Source organism: Elaeis guineensis, chromosome 13, assembly GCF_000442705.2.
Source record: "Elaeis guineensis isolate ETL-2024a chromosome 13, EG11, whole genome shotgun sequence".
In the NCBI taxonomy this organism is placed as follows: Eukaryota; Viridiplantae; Streptophyta; class Magnoliopsida; order Arecales; family Arecaceae; genus Elaeis; species Elaeis guineensis.
This window is the reverse complement of record NC_026005.2, coordinates 75,168,341-75,191,538: the sequence shown is the minus strand read 5'-3', so window position 1 is coordinate 75,191,538 and position 23,198 is coordinate 75,168,341. Positions and strand designations below refer to the sequence as shown.

Sequence of the window (23,198 nt, the reverse complement as noted above, 5' to 3'; positions counted from 1 at the left end):
ATCCAATTAGATTCTTAACCCAACCAAATTAGGTTAGACCCAATTGGATCACTAAACTTAATCTAATTAGATAGTAAATAATTTTAATTAAATTTTAATCAAATTAAAAATTAATCAAGCTCAAGTCCTGATCAAATCAAGAATCGAACATCTTTAGCGATTAGGTCATCTCATAACCTAATCGGGTCAAACCAAATTGAATCTAATTGAATTAAATTTGATCTAAACCTCAATACTCAATTAAATTAAACTAATTAGTAATCTAATTACTAATCAATACTCCTCTAATTCATCAATAATTAGTAAATTGATTTATTATAATTTTTGCACAGGGTTAACCATCAATTGAATTGACTGTTTTATCCTAGAATAATTTTTAATCATCGATCAGCCATATGATCCGTCAGAAATTTTTTTTGAGTATGACTCTATAGGTTTGAATTTAAGTTGGTAGTATAGGAACAATCTTTCTATATCAATCAAAGTGACCATCTAGCAATGATATCCGACGTCCGGATAGATCGAAAGATTGCAAAGCATCATTCAAGAACCTATTGGTATATGGTTACCGTATAATTTATCTCTTTGACCCAAATGCTCAAGGTGATCAAGGATTTAACTGTCAATTCTAATATGGTCATCCACATTATATTTTAATTTTTAAAATCTATCATATGGATTATCTTGATCGAGATTTTACTGAATTGAAACACATCGATACATTAACTCCTACTTATTCAGAGGGGTTAATTTCATCTTGACTCACACACTGACTTCTCAAGTATTTGACTGTGCTCAGAAATCTTTCATCACTGAATTAAAAATTCAGATAGTTCGGTATCAAAGTACAGTGAGTTGCTTGCAAGTCACTATGATGATCTCAGGTCGAAGGGACACTTATACTCATATCCTTCATGAACTACTCCTGACAGCAGAGTACTCAGCAGTTGATCACGATCAGTGAGATGTACTCTTACATCTCACTTACATGCCATGCCAGTATCTCCGCACTTCTTGATTAAGAAGACAACCAGCGTACATGACACACAACGACCTATACTTGATATAGATATCTTCTTAATAATAGTATATCATTTGGTCGTGAACTTAAGGTTTAAGGACTAAACGATATATCTTCCTATATCAAATCAATAGTCCTAAGGACTTCATCACATAACAGGAGTTCAAAATAAGATGTACACAGTGATGAAAAAATCAAATAATATTTATTAATTTAATAATTTATATATAATTATAATAATAAGCTTAACCGTCAACAGACTGACGATTGGCTTTGGGACACAATTTCCAACAAGGACCATAGAGATATTTGCTCTGGTACATACTGATATGTGCGGCCCATTCGATATGCCAGTCAGAGGAGGTTATTCATACTTCATAACCTTTACCAATGATTTTTCATGGTATGCATATGTGTATCTTATGCGACATAAGTTTGAAGCCTTTGAAAGGTTCAAAAAATTCAGAAATGAAGTAGAGAAATAAACTGAAAAGTCCTTTAAGGTTCTTCGATCAGATCGAGGAGGCAAATATCTTAGTGGAGAATTTTTAGATTATCTTAAGGAGCATGGCATAGTCTCACAATAGACTCTATCTGGAATGCCTCAACTTAATGGGATTTTAGAATGGAGAAATTGGATCCTATTAAATATGGTTCAATCCATGATGAGTTTTACTGACCTTTCTATTTTTTTTTGAGGTCATAGTCTATTAACTGTAATTTATTTATTAAATTGGGTTCCTTTTAAAACCGTTCCTACCACACCATATGAGAAATGGCATGGTAAGAAACTGAGTCTGAGTCACCTCAAGATTTGGGGTTGTCTAGTCCATGTCAAACGACAATAGGCAGATAAGTTAGAAATAAGGTCCCTTAAAGCTCATTTTATTGGATATCCTAAGGAGTCTTTAGGATATTATTTCGATCTTTCAGAAGGCCATAATGTGAATGTGAGTCGACATACAGTCTTTTTTGAAAAATAGTTTATTCAAGATGGAGGTATGGGAAGACAGATTGGGTTCCATACTGCAGCCAACATACACCTCAGTCTCCATATGGCTAGGAGATCAAGTTATGGCATAGAAAAACTATAGCACTATTAGATGAGTGTCCTAGAAAATCAATTGTTAGCTGACATATTTTTTAATTCTAAGACTTAACTTTATACTTGTAATACTTTTATTATTAATAAAGGATATTTTTATTCCAATCATATTTATGTGTCCATGATTTATCTTGAAAATTAATAAAGATGATTTTGTATATTCTCAAGGTATTGAGAATTTGAGACATACATTATTAGTGGTTAGTTTTTAAATATTCTTGATCAAAAGATTGTCATGAAAGATAGTGATCAATCCATTTAATATCGATGTACGGAACAGGCTGCTTGAAGACAATTCACCGGAAGAAAATATATAAGAAATGTGGTGAACAATGAAATAACAGGTTAAGCTCAATGTTGGGCATTTTGTTCACTTTAGATTGGATGAGGCCCCTGTCACTTGTGAAAAAATCATTCAGATATACATTATATTGATTCTTGTGAGTCACACCATTCTCAATTCTTATGTTAGCTGAAAAAAATGAAGATAGAACAGTCATTGTCAGGAATAAATCAATTGTGGATCATAATTCCCACAAAATTGACCTGTTGGATGGATGTTTGGTCAGAACACCACCTCCCAAGATCCTTTCAGTACCACGCGATGCAGCAGGAAGAAAGAAGAAACAAAACAAAAGAAAAAACAATCAAAATACGTGGATCAGCCACAAAAGGGCTCGCCTCCACGGGGCATGCAAACTTCACTATGAAAAAAAATTTTTATAAGAGGAGACCTCACCCTCAACCCTTGTACACCCAATTCTCTCTCACCTGAAGTTTCTCTCACAAAAGCTCTCTCTCTCTTGGAGACCTCCTGAACCCCTGAAGAGCCTGGCGATCGCTGTCCAGGAGCCTCCTGCTCCTTCTCTCACAGTGCCCTCGCCTCTCTCTCTCTTCTCGGGGTCGTACGGCCTTCGTACGGCGAGAAACCTGAACACTGCCCTCTCTGTTTCACGCACAGCCCTATTTAAAGGGTTAAACACGGTTTAAAACATAATTAGAGAAGGATCAGGAGTCCTAAACAAAGCCAGATAACCCCTCGGACCGTCGGATCAAGACCGGGAGCCTTCTGGGCCCTTAGATCGCGCTCCGGTCCATGGAATAGTACCGTGGACCACGAGAAACGTGTGGGAAACGCCCACGCGGTCCACAGGCCCCTTTGTGAACCGCCCGGTCCACGGTGGACCGAGGCAAAGGGGCCGCGGGCTTGGGTCGCGCGTCCCGCGCGGGCCTGTGTCGCGCGTCCCGCGTGGGCCTGGGTCGCGCGTCCCGCGCGCCGCCGCCTGCGGTCGCACCGCTGCTGCCCGCCGCCGGTCGCCGACGGTCCTCCGCCACCTCGATTCTCGTGCCGACTTCAAAAGCTCGTATCTTCTCCATCTGAGCTCCGTTTTAGGTGATTTTGGTCTCGTTGGACTCCATTTTTCGCCGCGAACTTCGCTGTAGGCTCAATGTGGGCTGAATCTTGAGACGTCAAATCCTAACAATCTCCACCTCGACTCGATATTCGGCTTCTTCCAAACTCCGAGAGCTTCTGGATCTCCTTGCCCCCATGCCCTGGGGCAATCGCCTGCTGATCATGGATGGGCAAACATGGGAGTCGAGCCAGGCTGCTCGATCCCATCTCCATCGTATGCTGTGCTCCTTCTGACCTGAGACCTGCTCGGGGCATCATCCTATGGCAATAGGAATCTTACCTTGCGACGTCGCCTCTCGTCCTCCCGAGTCTCCTGTCTCGTGCCCGATCCGCCTCTTGGAGCTCCACCTCGCTCTGGGCTCCACCTAGCTCCCGATGCTCCATCTCGCACTGGGCTCCCTGTCAGGTAATAATGTCCTCTGCTCCTCTTCTTCCCCTCCAGCACAATCCTATTGCCGCGTAGCACCCTCAGGATTCCTCCACCAGCTACCGTCCTGTAGCCTCTCGAATCCAGTCTGCTAAGTGAGATAAGATTCCGTCTGAAATCGGATATGTATCGGACCTCTCCCAATCTCCTCACTGCACCATCATGTGTCCTCCAGCTGACCATCCCAATGCCTCTGATCGCACAGCTAGATCCATCCGGCAGATATACAGTGCCCTCACTGTTCTCCAGAAAGTCAAGCTGCTCCTTTCTGCAACACACATGATAGGGGCATGCAGAATCTAATATCCACTGCTGGAAAGAAGTAGATACCTCGTCAGATATCTCAAAGACATCTCCATCTGAATCGCTGCCGGCCGTCGCTACAGCAGCCACCGTCCGATTTTTCAGTTGAGGGCAATCTCTGGCTAGATGCCCCAACTCTTCACACCGGTAACACTTGGTTTTGCTCAAGTCCCTCTTGGACTTAGACCGCCCTCGTTGCGATCTCCTATCGCTCCGTCTACCGCCTCCTGCTCCTCCAGAAGCCATCAAAGCTGAGCTACCGCCACTTGAGCTCGAAGCTGGGTTCTCCCTTTTGAGAACCTCGTTCTGGAGTATCGTCGCGGTGACCTCGTCCATCTTGATAGTGCTCTTCTCCACTAGAAAAGCAGTCACCAAGGACTCGTACGAAGAAGGAAGCGACGCCAGCAAAACCAGCGCCCTGGTCTTCTCCTCAACGTTCTCGCCAACGCTGAGAAGGTCGGTGAGGATCTTCTGGAAGTGGCTCAAATGCTCCTGCACGCTCTGTCCCTCAGTTATCCACAGTTGGTAAAACTGTCTCCAGAGGAAAAGAGTGTTGGTGAGAGACTTCGCCATGTACAACTCCTCGAGCTTCGACCACAGCACCGTCGGGGAAGTCTCGTTCAGCACATGGATCACCGCCTCATCCGCCAGGTACATGCGGATGGTACTCACCGCCTGCATTTGTAGCCGTTTCCAATCCCGCACCTCCATGGTGGTCGGCTTCTCATCGTATAAAAGAGCATCGATCAACCCCTGTTGGATGAGCACGTCCTTCACCCTTGCCTGCCACAAGGAGAAATTACTCTTACCATCGAACTTGTTGATCTCCATCTTGATTGTTCCTGTTTTCTCCATCTTCAGTCTTGCTCACCACCACTGCAATCTGCGTCCTTGTACCGCCTTGCTCTGATACCACTTGTTGGGTGGATGTTTGGCCAGGACACCACCTCCCAAGATCCTTTCAGTACCATGCGATGCAGCAGGAAGAAAGAAGAAACAAAACAAAAGAAAAAATAATCAAAATACGTGGATCAGCCACAAAAGGGCTCACCTCCACGGGGCATGCAAACTTCACTATGAAAAAGAAATTTTTACAAGAGGAGACCTCACCCTCAACCCTTGTACACCTAATTCTCTCTCACCTGAAGTTTCCCTCACAAAAGCTCTCTCTCTCTTGGAGACCCCCTGAACCCCTGAAGAGCCTGGCGACCGCTGTCCAGGAGCCTCCTGCTCCTTCTCTCACAGCGCCCTCGCCTCTCTCTCTCTTCTCGGGGTCGTACGGCCTTCGTACGGCGAGAAACTTGAACACTGCCCTCTCTGTTTCACGCACAGCCCTATTTAAAGGGTTAAACACGGTTTAAAATATAATTAGAGAAGGATCAGGAGTCCTAAACAAAGCCAGATAACCCCTCGGACCGTCGGATCAAGACCGGGAGCCTTCTGGGCCCTTAGATCGCGCTCCGGTCTATGGAATAGTATCGTGGATCACGAGAAACGCGTGGGAAATGCCCACGCGGTCCACAGGCCCCTCCGTGAACCGCCCGGTCCACGGTGGACCGAGGCAAAGGGGCCGCGGGCCTGGGTCGCGCGTCCCGCGCGGGCCGGGGTCGCGCGTCCCGCGCAGGCCTGGGTCGCGCGTCCTGCGTGGGCCTGGGTCGTGCGTCCCGCGCGCCGCCATCTGCGGCCGCACCGCTGCTGCCCGCCGTCGGTCGCCGGCGGTCCTCCGCCACCTCGATTCTCGTACCGACTTCAAAAGCTCGTATCTTCTCCATCCGAGCTCCGTTTTAGGTGATCTTGATCTCGTTGGACTCCGTTTTTCGCCGCGAACCTCGCTGTAGGCTAAGTGTGGGCTGAATCTCGAGGCGTCAAATCCTAACATGACCTTGTACTAGATTGGATAGTGAAGCTTAAGACGCAATTCTACAAATTGAATAATTGCAGCAAATTCTGCGCAGATTTCTCCATTAATTGCTTTGCAAATATGGCTATTTTTAAGGTTTTGCATGTAGACTATTTAAAAGAATAAAACCAACATCTTGTGTAGTTAACAGAATTATTGAGATGAAACATATCTTCATTCCAATGCTTATCAAACTAATCCAAGTTTAGGTTGACAGATTCATAGAAATTAAATGTTAGCATTGATCTGGTATTCGATTAGGCAAGGTAAACAAATCCAAATGCTCTTGCTTATGAACCCTATTAAGCCAGATTTCATCCAATTTCATGTTTGCATACCCCAGCCAAAATACTTTCCAATGCACGGGTGAACAATCTAGGTGGGCAAGACATATCCGATGACTGTGTTTATCATTAGATGTCAGACACAATGATTAAACCAAGTGCCGCCTGTTCTTCTATTTTTCTTGCTCATAAAATGGCCATTTATCTTTATATAAATCATTCGATCTATATACTATGTACCTTGAATTGTTTTCACCTTGAAGAGTTTAGTAGCATAGTTTGAAGAGGGACTCAGGTTTATATGCATCTGCATTTTGGTTTATGCACAGGGATTATACAAGGCTAATCCTTGCATGACATAGTTTTGCGTATCTATTGTTGTTGTTGTTCATTCACAAGTAATGCCATTTGAAATGGGAAGTATATTGATAACTCTCTTGAAGTATTTATTGTAAAATTGAATTTATTTGATCATAACCAATTACTAAGTTATAATTAATTTGGAGGTTGTGGTCCATGAAGGGATAATCAGAGAAAAGCCAACCAGCAAGGAAGAAGCTCGTCAGTTCCTGAAAGGTTCACTTAAGGATTTGTACATTGTCATTTGATGGTTCAATTGCTTATGGATTCAGCTTTTGTATGTCATATTTATACCTTAACTGTTTGCAGGCTATTCTGGGGATCATGTATCCACTGTAGGATCAGTAGTTGTTACCAATCTTAAGACAGGGAGGAGATATGGAGGCTTGGATAAAGCTGAGGTATTTGTGGTGCAAAATGATTTAATTGGCAGTTTATCTTGCACCTCAGTATGCAAAACAAATGGCAGAAAGTACATATTTTGGGAACTTTCAATCAAGGTACATATTATCAATGGTACATATTCAAGGTACATAGTATTTTGGGAACTTTCAATCAAAAATATGTACTTTGATAGTTTATCTTGCATCTCAGTTGTATGTCATATTTTTCACAAATATCCGGTTCATTTATGTCTTTTTTTTAATTCAAAATTAAGATTTAATTAATCCTAACTCAATTTGTCTACGCTAGTCCAATTGTGTAATCCTAGACTAATACTCTTGTTTGTGTAATCCTATAGCTTCAATTCTATTTGGTAGTGGGATATATTCTGATCTCCATTATCAATATCATCGAAATCTTTTTCGATGGATTCGAACTTCTTCCAATTCATCTAATTTAGAATTATTGATCATCGAGATAACTCTAAGTGGTCCTACGATCCATTAGTGACACCTATCAGTATATAGTGACAATTCATCATAATTGAATGGTTGAATCTCTGGGTGCGGTTGCCGTGTAATTCCGTTCTTCGATTGTGAGCTCGATAAAACATAGATTAAGGATAACTTGTCAAACCTGATTCTTGTCATATGTTGGATTCAATCAACTTGAGTCCACTTATGAAACCTTATGGAAACACCTTTCCATCATCCACACTGCATTGGCCATAGGTTTAGGACTCAATTTTATGATCTACATAGGACTACTCATCTATCGAGGTCGATAGATCTTATCTTGGTGCACATCCTATTCTTACAATGAGTCTATTGCAGCCAACATACACCTCAAGGCTCCGTATGGCTAGAAGATTGAGTTATGATGTAGTCAAATTTCAGCAATCTCACTGTGAATAACTGAGATACTACAGATCAAAGAATTAGACACATTATCGCAGCATCGAGTTAGGCACTGATGAGAAGGTGGACATCCTAGTGACTCCTCATTTTTGATCATGTTAAGTATCCTTGTTCCTAACAAGCACTTACACTCTCGCTCCGATGTCTCCACACCGTAGATTCAAGATCCATCTACTCTAAGGAAGTGATCATGCACCAATCTCTTCAGATTAAGCACCATCTCCGTGATGATCTTATAATCGGAAGCAGTTTATGAATTAATTATTAACGACACATGTCTCAAATTCTCAATTTTTGAGAATATGCGTCATTATACCTATTAATTCAATGGACAATTCATAAATACTTAATAAACACAGATATGAATGGAAAGAAACTCAGTTTTATTAATTTATAAGTCAATATTACAAAATATGTCCTTAAAAAATTTTACAAATGTTGGCCACTCTGGCTTCTAGAGTATACATTTAATACATCACACGCAGTGTATAAAAAATTGCTCTTCACGATAGTTGGCACTTTCTACCGTTCTCTGTCCTTTCATTTAGACTTTTAAAACATCACTGTACCACAACATTCTATGCATGGTCCATGATCATGTCAAGTCACTGAAATTCTTTCAAATTATTTCTTTTGTATTTACTTGAGTGCATGTGATGCTAATTTAGACATTGATCCTTGGCACAACTTTTTTTTTTTTGTGGAGAAGGTGCTCAAGCGGATTGTTTCTTATGTCCGAAGCAGTGCAGACCTTTTGACCTGATTTCCATGCTTCGACTGATTTCAGTGGATTACAATAATCATTTCATCTTATTACTTCTGTATTTGGTCATAGTGTCTATTCCGGACTCCTTTGAATAACTATGATGCCGTGGTTCTTCTCCATCGAGATAAACTTTCTTATCCTCGAAGCCTTCTTTTCCCAGCTGAAATTAATAATGGTTGGTTTATTGACTTGCTCAATCTCTAGTGTGGTCTTATTGCTCTTCTTTCTAAAGCAAGGTACTTGGTGACAACTTTGCAGGAAAGCATGTAATTTGGGGAAGAGCAAGCAAGGGTTTCCATCCCTACATGTCACTTGGGGGTGCACTGAAAAGCTTGGAAGATGCAAGGAATAAGCTGATGGTCAACTTTGATCCAGTTAGATATCTTTTGGAGGACCTGAAGGTAAACATATCACTGTTTAGCTACCAAAGTTCAATCCGTTTGATGGGAAAAGAAATTTATATTGTTTAATCAATTAACAGAGGGAGTTTCCGGACACCTTCAATGTGTGGTGTGATTCTCTTGGAGGTGATGCAATTGGTCTGACATGGGAGAAGAGGGATTCAAAGGTAACTGGATCATTTAATGGAGAATTTACATCATCGCTGGTAGAACTAACCAAAAAAATGCTGTGCTCCCTTTCATGTTATTTGGAATCGGTTGAATATCTAATTCCTCCTTATGGCATCAAGTGCTATTCTTAACAATATACCATTTTCTTGTTCAATTATATCATCCTCCTTGTGCGGTTATAGCATGGGGCTATTGGAAGGTAGATCAAATTTTGACAGATTTTTTGCTTCTTGCAGAAACGTGGTCGAGATGAAGGTGATGAGATTAGGAGAGACCCAACAGATATTCTAAGAGAAGTCGGAGAAGTGGGTAAGGGGTTTGTGAAGAGTGTATATCTTCCCAAGGCTCCAAGGTTCCATAGCTAATCCTATATTCTTCCCATCATAGCCCATACATGCTTTTGTTAGTTCCTGGCATCGAGATAGCTAGACATATGCTTCAAATCATCAGTGAGAATCAGTTTGGTATCTCAGAGCTCGAAGATGTCAAGGTTTAATCATGCAATTGTTCCCAATGATGGGATCGCAATTTTGTTCATCAGGTGGCAAGGATCATTGTTGGGTGTGATCATAGCGAAGTTAAAATTGCTGGTTCATGCTTTGTTTGACACTGGGGGAGAGCGAGGTTTTGGGTGATCAGAGAGATTGGTGCAAAGAAAGCACCAACAAAGCAGAAATGTGTATATTTTATGTATTAATTAAATCGGTGGCTGTCATTTATAATATTTGCTCTGTAATGTGGTGGTATGCGTATCACATCGGTAGGATTAATGGCAGAAATCGTTTTTCCCCACAAGCGATGGGTGAGTTATGAGATCATAGTTGTCCTTGCCTAGAGCTGGTTAGCAAATAGGTTACCAAATACTCGGACTTTAGATACCTGTGTGGAAAAGTTCTTGCTGGCTTTTTACATCTAAACCCTAAAAACTAATTCAATGGGTTATTTTGTGATTTTATGAGTTAATTTCTATGGGGTGCTCTTTTATTATTTTTAATAAATTGATGCAAAAAGTCCTAACCGTCCATTACATCAGGGTTCTTAGGATGATGTTATTTTTTTTTTCTTCTGAAAAGTATTCTAATTTGGTTGAACTAAATTAGACGGATCCAAAATTGGTTTAACTCAGATTTTATTTATTTATTTATTTTCTTCAGCAGCCCCCACTTGTGATCTTACGATATTTCGATCAAAATTTTATTCCTCACTGTGTCGCCTCTTTGCCAGTATCGGTCTCTCTATTGGTCTTTCTATCGCTGCTGGTTTTTCATCAGTTTGCGGATGGTGGGGGAGGTGGGGAGGGGGTGGAGGAGCTGGATGAAGAAGAGGTCAATGGTGGTCACAAGGGAAAGAAAGGGGAGGAAGTGATGCCGATGGCCGGATGAGTTCGGTGGACGAGGAGGTGGTAGGGTGGCGGGGTGAGTGCGGTCTAGGAGGAGGTGGAGGAGGAGACGGGCAAAGAGGGGAGGTTGGTGGTGGTAGCGATAGAAAGGAAAGGGAAGAAGTGGTAGTGATGGCGGGGTGAGTTGGGTGGAGGAGCTGGCGATGGTGGCAGGATGAGTTCGATGAAGAAGGTGGAGGAGGTGGGGAAGGAGGAGACAAGCGAGGAGGGGAAGTCGGTGGTGGCGGTGACTAAACGGAAAGGGAGGAAGTGATGATGGTGGGGTGAGTCCGATGGAGTTGATGATGGTGGCAGGGTGAGTTCGATAGAGAAGGAGATAGAGGAGTTAGAGGTGGAGGGGGGAAGAGGAGATGGGCGAGGATGGGAGGTCGGTAGTGGTAGTGATGAAAAGGAAGGGGAGAAAGTGATGGCGGTGGTGGGGTGAGTGATGTGAGTCTGATGGAGGAGGAGGTGGCAACATGGCGAGGTGAGTCCCATAGAGAGAGAAGAGTTGGAGGAGGTGAAGAAGAAGTAGGTGGTGACAGTGGTGGGGTGAGTTCGATGGAGTGGGAGAAGATGGCACTATTGAAGGGTTGGGGGGGTGGGTGGGGACTGGGGGGGATGAATTGGGCTTGAAAAGAGAGAAAGATATTCAGAAAAAAAGCTCTAAACTTAAAAAAAAAAAATCACACTAAGCTATCTATGCCACCATAAAATAGCCTTGGAGTTCTATAAAGTTACCCGCATCAGCTACACCCATGACTGGCAATAGGAGATTGCCGGTGGATGGATCTTGACAATCCATGTTGAATCAAATAGGCAATATTTTTTTTGAGGATTAAAAGATGATTCTATATTTTGCAGTACTGTAGCAAATGTCTTATTTCTATATTTTTCTCCGTTATAAATTTCAATAAGTATAAGCTAAAAAGTACTGGGAACCATAAATGAGCTAGGAGACTGATTGGCGCCAGCTTCCAGTGATTGATGCATTAGAGATGGATGGAATGCTCAAACTTCCATCCTCTTTTTCCCCTTGGCTTTCTATTTGGCACATGAATGTGCTAGTCATAGGTTGTGTGGACGAGGATCTTTAATTTGAGAATACTAGATTTAAGGACATAAAACAGAATTGAAATGAAAATCAGAATAATCATATCTCTCAACATGTTTGGTTAATGATTGAAATTGGAATAAAATTTAAATATTAAAAAAGAATAGAGATTAGATTTTAGAGGGTTGGAACATATTCTTATTTTTTTTTTGGAATCGGAATTCCTCAATTAAACAATTGGTATGACAATCACTCATTCTCAATTCCATGATAGAGTTCCCCAAACCAAACATGCCCTAAACTTAATATATCAGCATAGCAAATTAAGTGGTTAACATCTATACACGTATGTGAAAATACATGGTAATGGTCATCAAATCGTTCCTTGATTAGATAGTGGTCAATATTTTCTCACAGCAATGGTGGTCAATGCAACTTTGTCGGGACTCATTTGCAAGATTCAGTGATTTTGTTGTTGGAGTGAGCTTTTGTTACTTGCGTCTATCATGGGTACTGGAGTTGTTCACCTGATCAATACCACTGTCCCTACTATTGAAAAAGAATTCATGATGTGCTAGATGATGTCTGCAGGGTAGTTTTTTGAGAGGCTATAATTTTGGAGAGTGATGATTCCCCTTTGCTCACCAAGAAAAGGTGATTATGATTCAACAAAGATGCCATTGTACACAAATTTCTGGATATAAACTAAGAAAAGAAACATGAAAAAAGAAACATGAAAGAAGCACATCACTAAGACCAAGCTATGCTGTCAACAAAAACTTATCGTTCAATCTGGCTGTCCAAACAATTTCATTCCTTGATCACCATAAGGTTCACCACCAACCAAGATGAGAAACTATTCCTTCATACTTGCTACCACAACTTGTAGTAGAAGAACTTTGACAAACAGGAGCACTATGTAAATGAACTCAGAAGAACAATTACAAATTTGATATGCTAATCCACCAAAAAAAGATCACCCTGGGTGATTATTTAGAAATCATTTAAGGATTTTAATGATATAACATGTAGTTAATGTGCCAACTATCTTCCATCCTTCCCCTGCCATGATTAAGCATGGTGCTACTCACCAGCATAAGCATAAAGAAACAGGAATTCCATTCTTTCTGCTTTCACTTTGATTTTTTTCCTTGCTTCTTCTTTACCACTTCATCAATGTACAATATACCCTTGCCTTTGTAGACTTCAGGGGGCTTACAGCTACGAACAGCACCTGCAAACTGGTGTACCCTTTGTTTGTCTATCCCCGTACAACAAATAATGTTGGGTTTAAAGCAGAAAACACGAACAGCAGGAGGAACAACAAATTCAATCTCATGACTGTAGCCCAATTTTAAGAACAGTTGGCGACCTTCTACTTCAGTTCTTGCTCTAAACCCAACTCCCACAATCTTTAGAAACCGAAAGAATTTGGCTTCCATCTACAATTTCTGGAAGCTTGGCCTGTCATAGAAATACAAATTAATAAAATGTCCATCTGAAGCTACAGGCATGTGTAAAATAACACCAATTTGCTACATGATCTGCAGACATTTCATTAAGGATTTTGACACTAACCTTTGACAGATAAAGAAACCAGATTTATTACCTATTTTGATTGCTACCATCACCAACGACTTTTAAAATCAACTCTCAAAAAAGACAAAAAAAATTAAACAACATGAATAGCTGATTGGCTTCATGCCCTTGAGAGAAGAGCAACTATTAACCACCATTTTTCTAGTTCAATATATTCACAACATGTTTGCTGATGTTAAAAATAAATGTGAACCAAGCAAAACAAACGAATTTCACAAGCATGATACATGGACTAGTTTAAGTAAAAATTGATATTGTTTAAAAGCAATAACTAAAGTGAAGGAATATGACAAAAAAAAAAATGATGTCATCATATCGAAAATACCTTATTTTCTGCTTGGGAGGTCAAGATCTTTGTTTGGCACTATCCAGAAATCAAGTTGTTATGAAGGATAAACTTGAGCAAAAAACTCTCATTTTTTGGTCCGATATCAAATCCTGTAATATATAAGATGAGACAGCAGATTATATCTTTTCCTAGAGTTCCTTCACTCTTTCGTTGCAGAAAGATCTCCTCAGAGCGTGGAGTTTAAACCTAAGGGGATTGAATCTAGAAGCGCTGGTCACATTGAAGGGAATGAAATGTGAGCTGCAATGTGAGAGGAGTTGGACATGGCTGTTGCAACTTTGCTTTGAAGTGTATGTCTTGAAAGAAATGGGCAAGAGTTCAAGGCTGTTAAGTACAGTAGAAACAAAGTCTAGAGAGGAATGTGGATCCTTCTTCATAGATTTCAGTCCTTAAAAGATAAGGAGCATTCAAAGGTTATCGAGGTGATGGAGGCCTCCAATCCATATTGTGGCCTCTGCTAGATCTGTTATTGAGCCCTTCCCTATCAGCTATTAGCTCCCAATTCTATTATTCCCCCCTGCTACTTTCAGCTTTTATTCCTTGCCTTCATTTCATGTTCTTGACCCTATATGGGGTCTGAGTGGAGCTAATATGAGGACAGTGACACAACAACCCAAATAAGATTGGTCTTGACTGGATGACTTAGGATGAGACAACAATAATCTGGAAGTGATATATCATCTTTAAAGTACTGACTATTAAAATTCATATATTTTTGGAGATCTCTAGTCTATGCATCCAGTGATCAAAAAAGAACTATTTAAATAACACAAACAATATATGTTTTTTTGGACCATTGGATGCATAGACCAGGAATCTCTAAATCACATAATTTTTTGATAGTATGTAGCTTAGAAAAGATAAAACATATCCAATGACTCGGATCATTGATGTCAAACTCTCGATCATCCGATTTGGATCAATCTCATTAGGACTATTGTGTGGACGCCCACATATTAGCTCTACTCTTAGGATCTTCTCTACTTCAATGTAATAGGCTAATGATCTTATGTGTTCGATATGTTACCATCAAGAATCATAGCATTAATATCAAATTGGAATTTCTAATATGCAATTAAACCATCAGTTTTCCTTAAAAAAAAATCATCAGTTAATATATGGCTCCAAAATGATTATGAGCCAAAATCATAATAAAGAACCATGAAAGTTTTGGATGAGGAACATAACAATGATCTTCTAAGTAACATTCTTATCACTGACACCACATCTATCCTTAGAAAATTAATTAATTTTTCCCCTAGAGTTCTAAAAATAATATTTCAATTCTCTAATCCGATCAATGTAGTGACATTCTAGGCACGAGTGTATGTGATTCGGTGTCCAAAAAAATTTGCAAGGTAAACAATCACTGCGGTATAAACTATATCGTAACAATCTTCCCAAAATGCTTTCATTCCATGAACAAACATAATCAATTTTTTAAATAAAAAAAAGATCAAAAATTAAAAATAATGGAAACTAAAAAGCATATATCCGAAGTCTGAGAAAGGACAAGCTTACCACGAGTGGAGCTGCGATCCACTGCCGGAGGGTGGTCGTATAGTGGTCGGTCCTTGGGGGTGAAGGGTGGAGGAAACGAAGCGGCGGGAGACGGAAGTTAGGGTTACGGGTTTCCTGGGGGAAGAACGCACGTGCCGTCTATACACGATATAAGGCGGTAATGATTTGCCGAGTTCTTAACATGCTCACACTTTGCAAATCAATGGTCGGATCTGATCTCGGGGACTCACGAATCTTAACGGAGTCCATGAACTAAATAGAAGCGCACCAGGATGCGCCGTTAAGCTTCTCGCCGACCACTAATTGCTTTCACAGCAACCATCTCCTCTCGGGCTCTCGAGAGCTCGATCCCTCGCTTCTTCTTCTCTTCCCTTTCTTTATTCTCCGCAAAAAAAAAAAAAAAAAAAAAAACCAAAAGCAAAGGGAAAGAAAGGAGAAACGAGTAAAGAGATGGCATCGAACCCTCCTCTTCCCTCCTTCAAGGTTTGTTTTCAGAAATTTAACAATTTCTTTGACCAGATTATCGCGGTTTATCTCTGGTCTCGTAAGATTATTTCGACTGGTTTTTTCTCGTTTAAAAAATTTTCTTGAGACATATAGATAAGAATATCAATAATATTGGATTCTCTTAGCTGTATCATTATTTTTAAATTTTTCATGGACTCTGCGAAGATGTTTCATCGTTTGGTTTCGGAAGATTAATTTAATGTGATTGCTGCTGCAGATAATCTTGGGTTCGTCGTCGGTGGCTCGCCGTCAGTGATCTTCTCAATGGAAAATCCAGGCTAATGATGGAAAATCCAGGCTAATTTGCCTTTCCATCCAGCAAATTTTGTAAAATCCAGGCCATAAACGCTTAATCTTTTTCTTGCTCATCCAGGCGGCATTTTGCTTATCCAGGCTCAACATAGGCTCAACAGCGGAAGTATAATCAAGTTTGCCCAACATTATCAAATTAAGCTAGCTTGATTGAGAATTAATATATGCATAGGTGAAGACAAACAAAACTGCTCATTTTTCACAACCCAGTTGATCTTCTATCCATGTACAAAATCCAAAAAGAGAAAAACCTGCCCCAGAAGGAATAATCCTGGCCCAAATTATGATGTTTTCTCTACAATAATAAAGTTGATTATAAGATTATTGCCATGGCCATCGCACAAGAAAGGCTTCTGGTTCGCCTCAATAGTTCATAATATCATACACCAAGAAAATATTAGACTTTCTACTGGTTTGTGAGGTTTGTTTTGCAAATTCTAATCCAAAACAGAAAGGGAAAAAAGAAACAGCTTGTTTTTGTGTTGGTTCACAAAAACAGTTAGTGTGTCAAAAACTTACAGCAAGATCAGAACGTATAGCCCACAATAACTGGAAAAGGAAGAACCATGTGCCTTTGAAGACACAATGCAAGCAAATCCCGGCATCTTCAATAAAATATCACACGATTACATAACCTTTTTTTTCAAAAGCTTCAAGTATTTGATAATGAGGAGTAGTGAGACTTGAAACAACTGAGCATTCAGGTCACAAGATAACAATCAAACACATTAGCAAACAATACAAGCTCAACTACGAGTGATACATACACTCAGCCATCTTCCTGAGTAGCTGATGAAACTTTGATTATTAACTTATTCAAATGAAGAAGCTCAAATATGATGTCACAATACATGTAGCGGATACACGTAGAAGGACCATAACTACACAGCTTCAGCACAGCAATTTGGAAGACTTCTTCGCTGTTATTTCATCGTTCATATTTAAAAGTTGTCTTATATAATGAGAACTTCCCAAAACTTTGTCATAGCCTGCAATGCTGCTTCTATGGGGTTCATTCATACACACTCACTAACATCTGAGACCTAACCTCACCTTTTGCCATATCTTGCCTTCATTACATCATACCAAACAGCGACTCATCACCTATCACTTCATCCTCCATTAGCGCCACATTTTGGCTTCATCTTAGAGTCTTGGCCTTAAACTATCTATGAGCGAAATCATCCGACCCTCCTCGAATAAGCAGGGATTTCCCAGCAACCCAATCTAATTATTCCCAGTTTGAACTTATCTTTTTTTGATGGAAAGGGAAGCAAAGCTTTGCCACCCAAAATTTATTAGATCAAAGTTTACAGATACATATACACGATGAGAACCCAGTTTGAACTTATCAACCCAACAAAATCTCCATTAAATTTACGAAAAGAGAGCACCGTTTCTACCTCAAGAAACTGCCATCTTCTATCGACCAAGATTTCTCCTTTAAAGAACAAATCCAACAAATCCACTAAATAAAAATTCAATCACATAAAGGTCCGAAATCTCACCGTAGAAGGTGACGAGGCCATCGGGAACGAAGAACATGAGAATCACCAGCACGCCCCAGAAAACTATCTTCACCATCCACCCGCATGGCGTCCACGATTGCGCGGATTCTTCTGACTCTCGATTCCCGCCATCAGAATTGCCACGATGGTAAAGAACAAGAAATTCCCCAAGCTGATTCGAACAACTCGCTATACGTTGTCTGGTGGAAGTGATTAATCCCCAGAACAGGGGACCTGATTCGAACGACTCCCTACACAAATCGGAATCAAAGAAGACGAGGAAAGATTGATATAAGGGTATAAGGGTTCAGAGGGGAGCTCCTCCATGAGTGGGGCGGAGTAGGCGATGCGGCCGACTGGTACCGCCAGCCAACGATCGGCACGCTCGCCGCCGCAGGCGGAGGTCTCTCAAATCCCGATTTCTTCTTCTACTCCTTCGTGGGAAACCCTAATCTTGGGTTTTTGGAACGGGAACGGCGCTCAGCGAGAAGAATCTCTCTTTTCCTCTCGAGGAGGACATACAAGAGAGGCGGGCAGCGAGGAGAGGACCGCCATCTGATAATTGCCAGCGTTCCAAGGAATCCGTACGGCGGCGCATACTGTACGTCGAGGCAAAATTGTTTACTGGCCCTTCCTTGCAACGAAAACTACTTATGAGCTCTTCGAGGACGATCCCTGTTTAGAGTCGGCAACGTCTGCCGACTTAATTTGACGTTGAATATATACCGCCCTCGCATTAGCGTACAGTGTACATCGAGGAAAAATTATTTTCCGGTCTTTTTTTGAACCAGAAATTACTTAGAAGTATGAAAAAAAAATTTGTATGTTGATTTATTGAGGAAAATTATATATGAATCCTTTGTTTCATTATGAATACTTATAAATCATGCATTAAATTGAGAAACAGGGTAAATTTGAAGTCAGGTAACGTTGCGTTTAGAAATGTGAGGGAAATGCCTCGTTATAATGTGGAAGAAATTTCTTTGGGAGAATTAGAAGATTAGCCGGTAATAATTTTCACATAAATTCAAATCTTTTTACACGAATAGCGTAGAACTGGAACTGGTCAGATTAGGACGTATCATTTGATGGAGACGGCAAATCATTTGCCATGTTCATATGAAACGTCTATTGTAATAACACAAATTCAGCCATAACACTAATTGTACGTATCTGCTCCTATCCTGAATAAATGGACCCTTTCTGTTTTGTTCTTTTTTTCTTTTATTTTTTTTTTTTAAGGGAGAGAATCATAAGAGGTGCACCAGGTAAGATAAAGGGCTCTTTTTATGAAGGTGGGGTTCACAGCCATACATATCTTGTATCTCATGGCTCCCATTTCCATTATTACCTAATCCCACCATTTCCAAGCCTCCTTCAACCTCCCATTAATCTATACATGCACCTCTTCTAACAAAAGATCATCTTGTTTTAGATCTTGCGGAAAATTTACTTTTATTTCAGGAATGAAGCTTTATGCAGTGCAACGCACCTGCCTTGCGAGCCAATTACAATAACTTAAAATCACAAATCATGCATGTACATAAAACAATAACGAAAAGCATCATACAACTAATAATTGATCTCTCTTTTATCCAAATTTATCTGATCCTCATTTTTCTCTCACTCCAATTAAGCCGGCCTGAGGACGATCTCCCACCCTCCATCTTCAACATATGAAGCAAGAAATCATTCCACGTGTCGATCGGCCCCGGCAAACACCAATGTACACAATCATTGTTCAATGCAACATTGGCATTTGGCAAATGGCCATAACGACCGGGGTGCCCATCCGGTCTCAGCAACATGACTTCAGTAGTATCCAACAACCTAAACTTGAGACCCTTCTCTCTGCCCTCCTTCTCAGCTGCTTTGAACTCCTCCACTTGTGTCAAATAGAGCTCAAGATTGAAGGTCTCCAGCCTTGTCTCATTGCTTCTGAAAGGCCTCTTTCGAATGCAGTCCCCTCCCTTGTCCCACTCACCGTTCTCAAAGTGGGCTGGAGCAAAAGTTCTAAGGAATGTCATACCTTTATAGCCTTTCAGATTGAGCAAGGATTGGAATGTAGTTCTGAAGGCCATCCTATAGCCATAATACATGGTGAGATCAGTGATGTTCTCTTTTTTGCAGTAGAAGCACCCTACAAGTTTGTTGTTCTCATAGTACATGGTGGGTCGGAAGAACCAGTGTCCGGCGGACACGATAACGTAGTCGAACTCCTCGATCTTGGTCGTCCAATTGGTATCAGGTTCATCTAAGTAGAGGTCGTAGAGACCGGTGAGTAGTGGGCCATTGGGATCAGCATCATAAGCCTTCACGAGATATGGCGACCAGATGTTGGCTAGAGTGAAGTTATGGGTGGGGTAGAAATTAATAGCGCCTGGACTTGCCATCAAATATAGCTGGGGATACATCTTCCAAGTATGTTACCTGAAAATAGTGGATGAAAGAGGAAGTGCAAGGGAAAGTTACAATCTTACACATTAATTCAAAAATTTTTGTTCCAACTAGTTGGATATCCTTGAATACCATAGTTCTGCAGGTTGCAATATATATATTCCTTTGTTTTTTATTAAAAAATCTGAGAAATTTTTCAAAAATAATCTCAACTTCCGCATCAGTAAACATGCGCGCGCGCGCGCGTGTTGATATATTTGTTGGTAAGGATGCAGATATGGTCTCGGCCTTGAAATCTGTTTGTGCCAAGCTTGAAATAGACCATTTGAATAATTTGCGTACAAATGGATTCAAGACTAGGAAAGTGTTTCAGCCTTGACTCAATAATTAAGTGCTATCGGTTACCACGGATGGGAAAAAGTCTCAATTTTTTGTACAATCAGTTATGTAATTATGATTAGACCTGGTTGAGTATTGGGCACTCTGGCCTGATTACTTTTCTTTGATCTGGTCTGAATCGGCTTTGAGTTTAGGTTTTGAAATCTGGTTCATTCGTTTCGATTAGTCAAGTAAGGTAGGGTTCGATTTCCCATCATATTTGAACCAGATCTAGGTTTTAAATATTAAAAACCACATTATTATTATTATTATTATTATTATTATTATTATTATTATTATTATACTACAAGAGATGGAACCACATTTCTGGCTGGATTTAATCTATGATATAACTAAAATCTTACTATTTTAGACCCAAATTTTCTAGATGTTGATTCAACCTTTTGTTCTTAGTTTGGGACCTAAACCACAATCTACAGGTCCGGAATTTGCATGTGGGTCATGTCCAAATCAAGTTAAATACTGGTCTAAATCAAATATATTTAGATCAATTTCTACCCTAAGTGGGACAATCAATATTAAAATGTTGACCATTGGTCCATATCGATGGCAATTTTTTTAAACGTTGGTATCATGGCTAACAATTGCTAATGACATACACCTAGAGAATAAGTGGATTCTAAAATGAAACCCCCTCTCAACAAGAGATAGGTGCATTTCTTGGACTAAAACCATGTTTGCATGTCACAATTATGCGAGGCTGTTAGCTTGCCCAAGTCTTGCCTTGTCATGTTGGTTAAAATGTCCGATTTAAGCGATTCCTACTTTGAAACGACATATGCAAGCCATCATTCTTAAAATTCCAATGGCTAGCTCTCTAGGGCTCCACACGAAAGAAATATGTGGACATGGAATTGTGCATTTTGAAAGGGGCCACCTAGCCACCCAACTCAATTAGTTGTGGATTGACATGTATTTTGATCCATGATTCTTTGATGGGACCACCAAATTTGGTAACACACACTATCATACTTGATGTTATTAGCTGTGATCGTAGTGCATGCACGTTAGGTATGGAAATAGTTGGATAAGGATATCATATAGAGAGATATGCCATTATTAGTGGCATGCAAGGCCGCTATTATATATGGTTGCATAATTAAAAGATAGTTGGAATGTCTACCGCATAATTAGATGGAAGCCAAAGCCAGCAGTCCAAATTTTAAATATTTGTATCGTAATACGAAAACTCAGCCTAACCTACCAGATGCATGTAATGTTTAACAAAATGTATGCCAAGAGGCATGGCCAAAACCGACGTGATCGCAGCTGGTCCAAGCCAACGCACTACTTGCATCCTTCACTGGATAAGGAGAAATGGTTTCAAGAAAACCATTGAAATCGTTAAACAATATGACCTCTTGAAATATGTATATATGGATCGATATGCAAACAACATTTATTTGGTTCAAACACTCGCAAACCATTGTCAAATTATGCTTTAGAATGTTTATTCATTGCAAGAACATTTAATATGGAAATTCATTTGGATATTTTTAATGTTGCAATTTATGGTCAATAATTTGGATAATGATGACAATGGCATGTGGGTTAATTATATTGCGAATGTTCAGTCATGCCATCCATATTATGTATATGAATCATGCATGAATGGCTAAAAATTCAGTTGAACATGTAACTTTTTATTTGGATCAGTGATGAAGACGCAAGGAAACTCCACATGCATGCTTGGATCAATTTCGAACCTTGTCGACTCAATTCGGGAACTTGGCAAAGCCTATGAGATTCTTTGCCTGCTACGTGACCAGTTAGAAAGTGTTCCATCCTTGCAGTGCAGCATAGTATTTGACAAATTATTATGACTAAATGGATGTGAAAAAAATTGAACGGATGAAAGAAAATTGAAGTGGCTTAGGCTTACCCTAGATAGGAGACACACCAAAGAGTACTGCATCTGGTTTCTTCCAACGGAGTCTCCAACAAAGGCCAAGGACTTTCCTCTAACAAGCTCTAGGAACTGAGCGGGGTTGAAGATGGGTAGCTCACAGTCATTGGGTTTCCATCTCCACTTCATGAAGTCAGTGTCAGGCCTTCCATACTTCATACAGTTTTGGTGCTCATGGATCGCCCAACACGTCGCATTCGTATAGTATGGCGCTTTAGGATTTGGAACCCATTCCCCTTTAAAGATATCACATTTCTTAGACAATCCTACTCTCCTTATCGGATCGATGTCTCCATTAGAAGGAGGAGAAGATGATGCAGAGGCAGCACTACTCTTCCATGGAAATGATGAGCCTAGTAAAGGGTAGAAATAGATGGGAGCAATGGTGAGGAGGACTAGTGTTAGTGTTAGAAAAAGAACCTTTTTTGGGGTGTTTTCGGGGTTTGTTTTCCTAAAAGAGGGAAGCTCTGATGCATGAGGCTTCATTGGAGTGGAATAGGATGATGAGAAGAAGACGTGCATGAAATGGAAAAGGAAGAAGATAGCTTGTACAATTTTGCAAGCTAGTGTCTGCACTTATAGAACATTTTGATTGTCCATCTTACAAATAACACCCTAGATTTAAATAACTCTTCTCACATCCCTTTAATATTTGTTACTGTTGCGGCCAATCGCCTCGTCGTCCGATCGCCGGGGAGCGTGCACCTGCAAAAGGAAGTCCGCACTGACCGGAGGCGGCTCCGGCGGGGACCCTCCGATGGTCAAGTCAGAGAGGTGACTGGGCAACAGTGAAATGTAGACAGAGAGCTCAATCG

At 40.5% G+C, this 23,198-nt stretch overlaps 2 protein-coding genes and 1 pseudogene across 2 annotated transcripts; 1 reads left to right on the top strand and 2 right to left on the bottom strand.

Annotated features, from left to right (window-relative positions):
* The first annotated feature begins 8,928 nt into the window (after nucleotides 1-8,928).
* Nucleotides 8,929-10,177, top strand: LOC140853240 (uncharacterized). Its single transcript, XM_073247496.1, has 4 exons — nucleotides 8,929-9,056; nucleotides 9,140-9,282; nucleotides 9,363-9,449; nucleotides 9,690-10,177. Exons 2-4 carry the CDS (start codon nucleotides 9,187-9,189, stop codon nucleotides 9,816-9,818), a joined length of 312 nt encoding a protein of 103 aa, XP_073103597.1. The 5' UTR covers nucleotides 8,929-9,056; nucleotides 9,140-9,186; the 3' UTR covers nucleotides 9,819-10,177.
* A 2,697-nt stretch (nucleotides 10,178-12,874) lies between these two features.
* LOC109506656 (large ribosomal subunit protein uL6m) lies at nucleotides 12,875-18,322 on the bottom strand. Its single transcript, XM_073248102.1, has 2 exons — nucleotides 17,682-18,322; nucleotides 12,875-13,349 (listed from the first exon to the last, which is right to left on the bottom strand). The coding sequence occupies exon 2, from the start codon at nucleotides 13,325-13,327 to the stop codon at nucleotides 13,019-13,021; it is 309 nt and encodes a 102-aa protein (XP_073104203.1). The 5' UTR covers nucleotides 13,328-13,349; nucleotides 17,682-18,322; the 3' UTR covers nucleotides 12,875-13,018.
* Nucleotides 18,323-19,113: 791 nt separating this feature from the next.
* LOC105036934 (protein trichome birefringence-like 19) lies at nucleotides 19,114-22,905 on the bottom strand (annotated as a pseudogene).
* Between the last annotated feature and the right edge of the window lie 293 nt (nucleotides 22,906-23,198).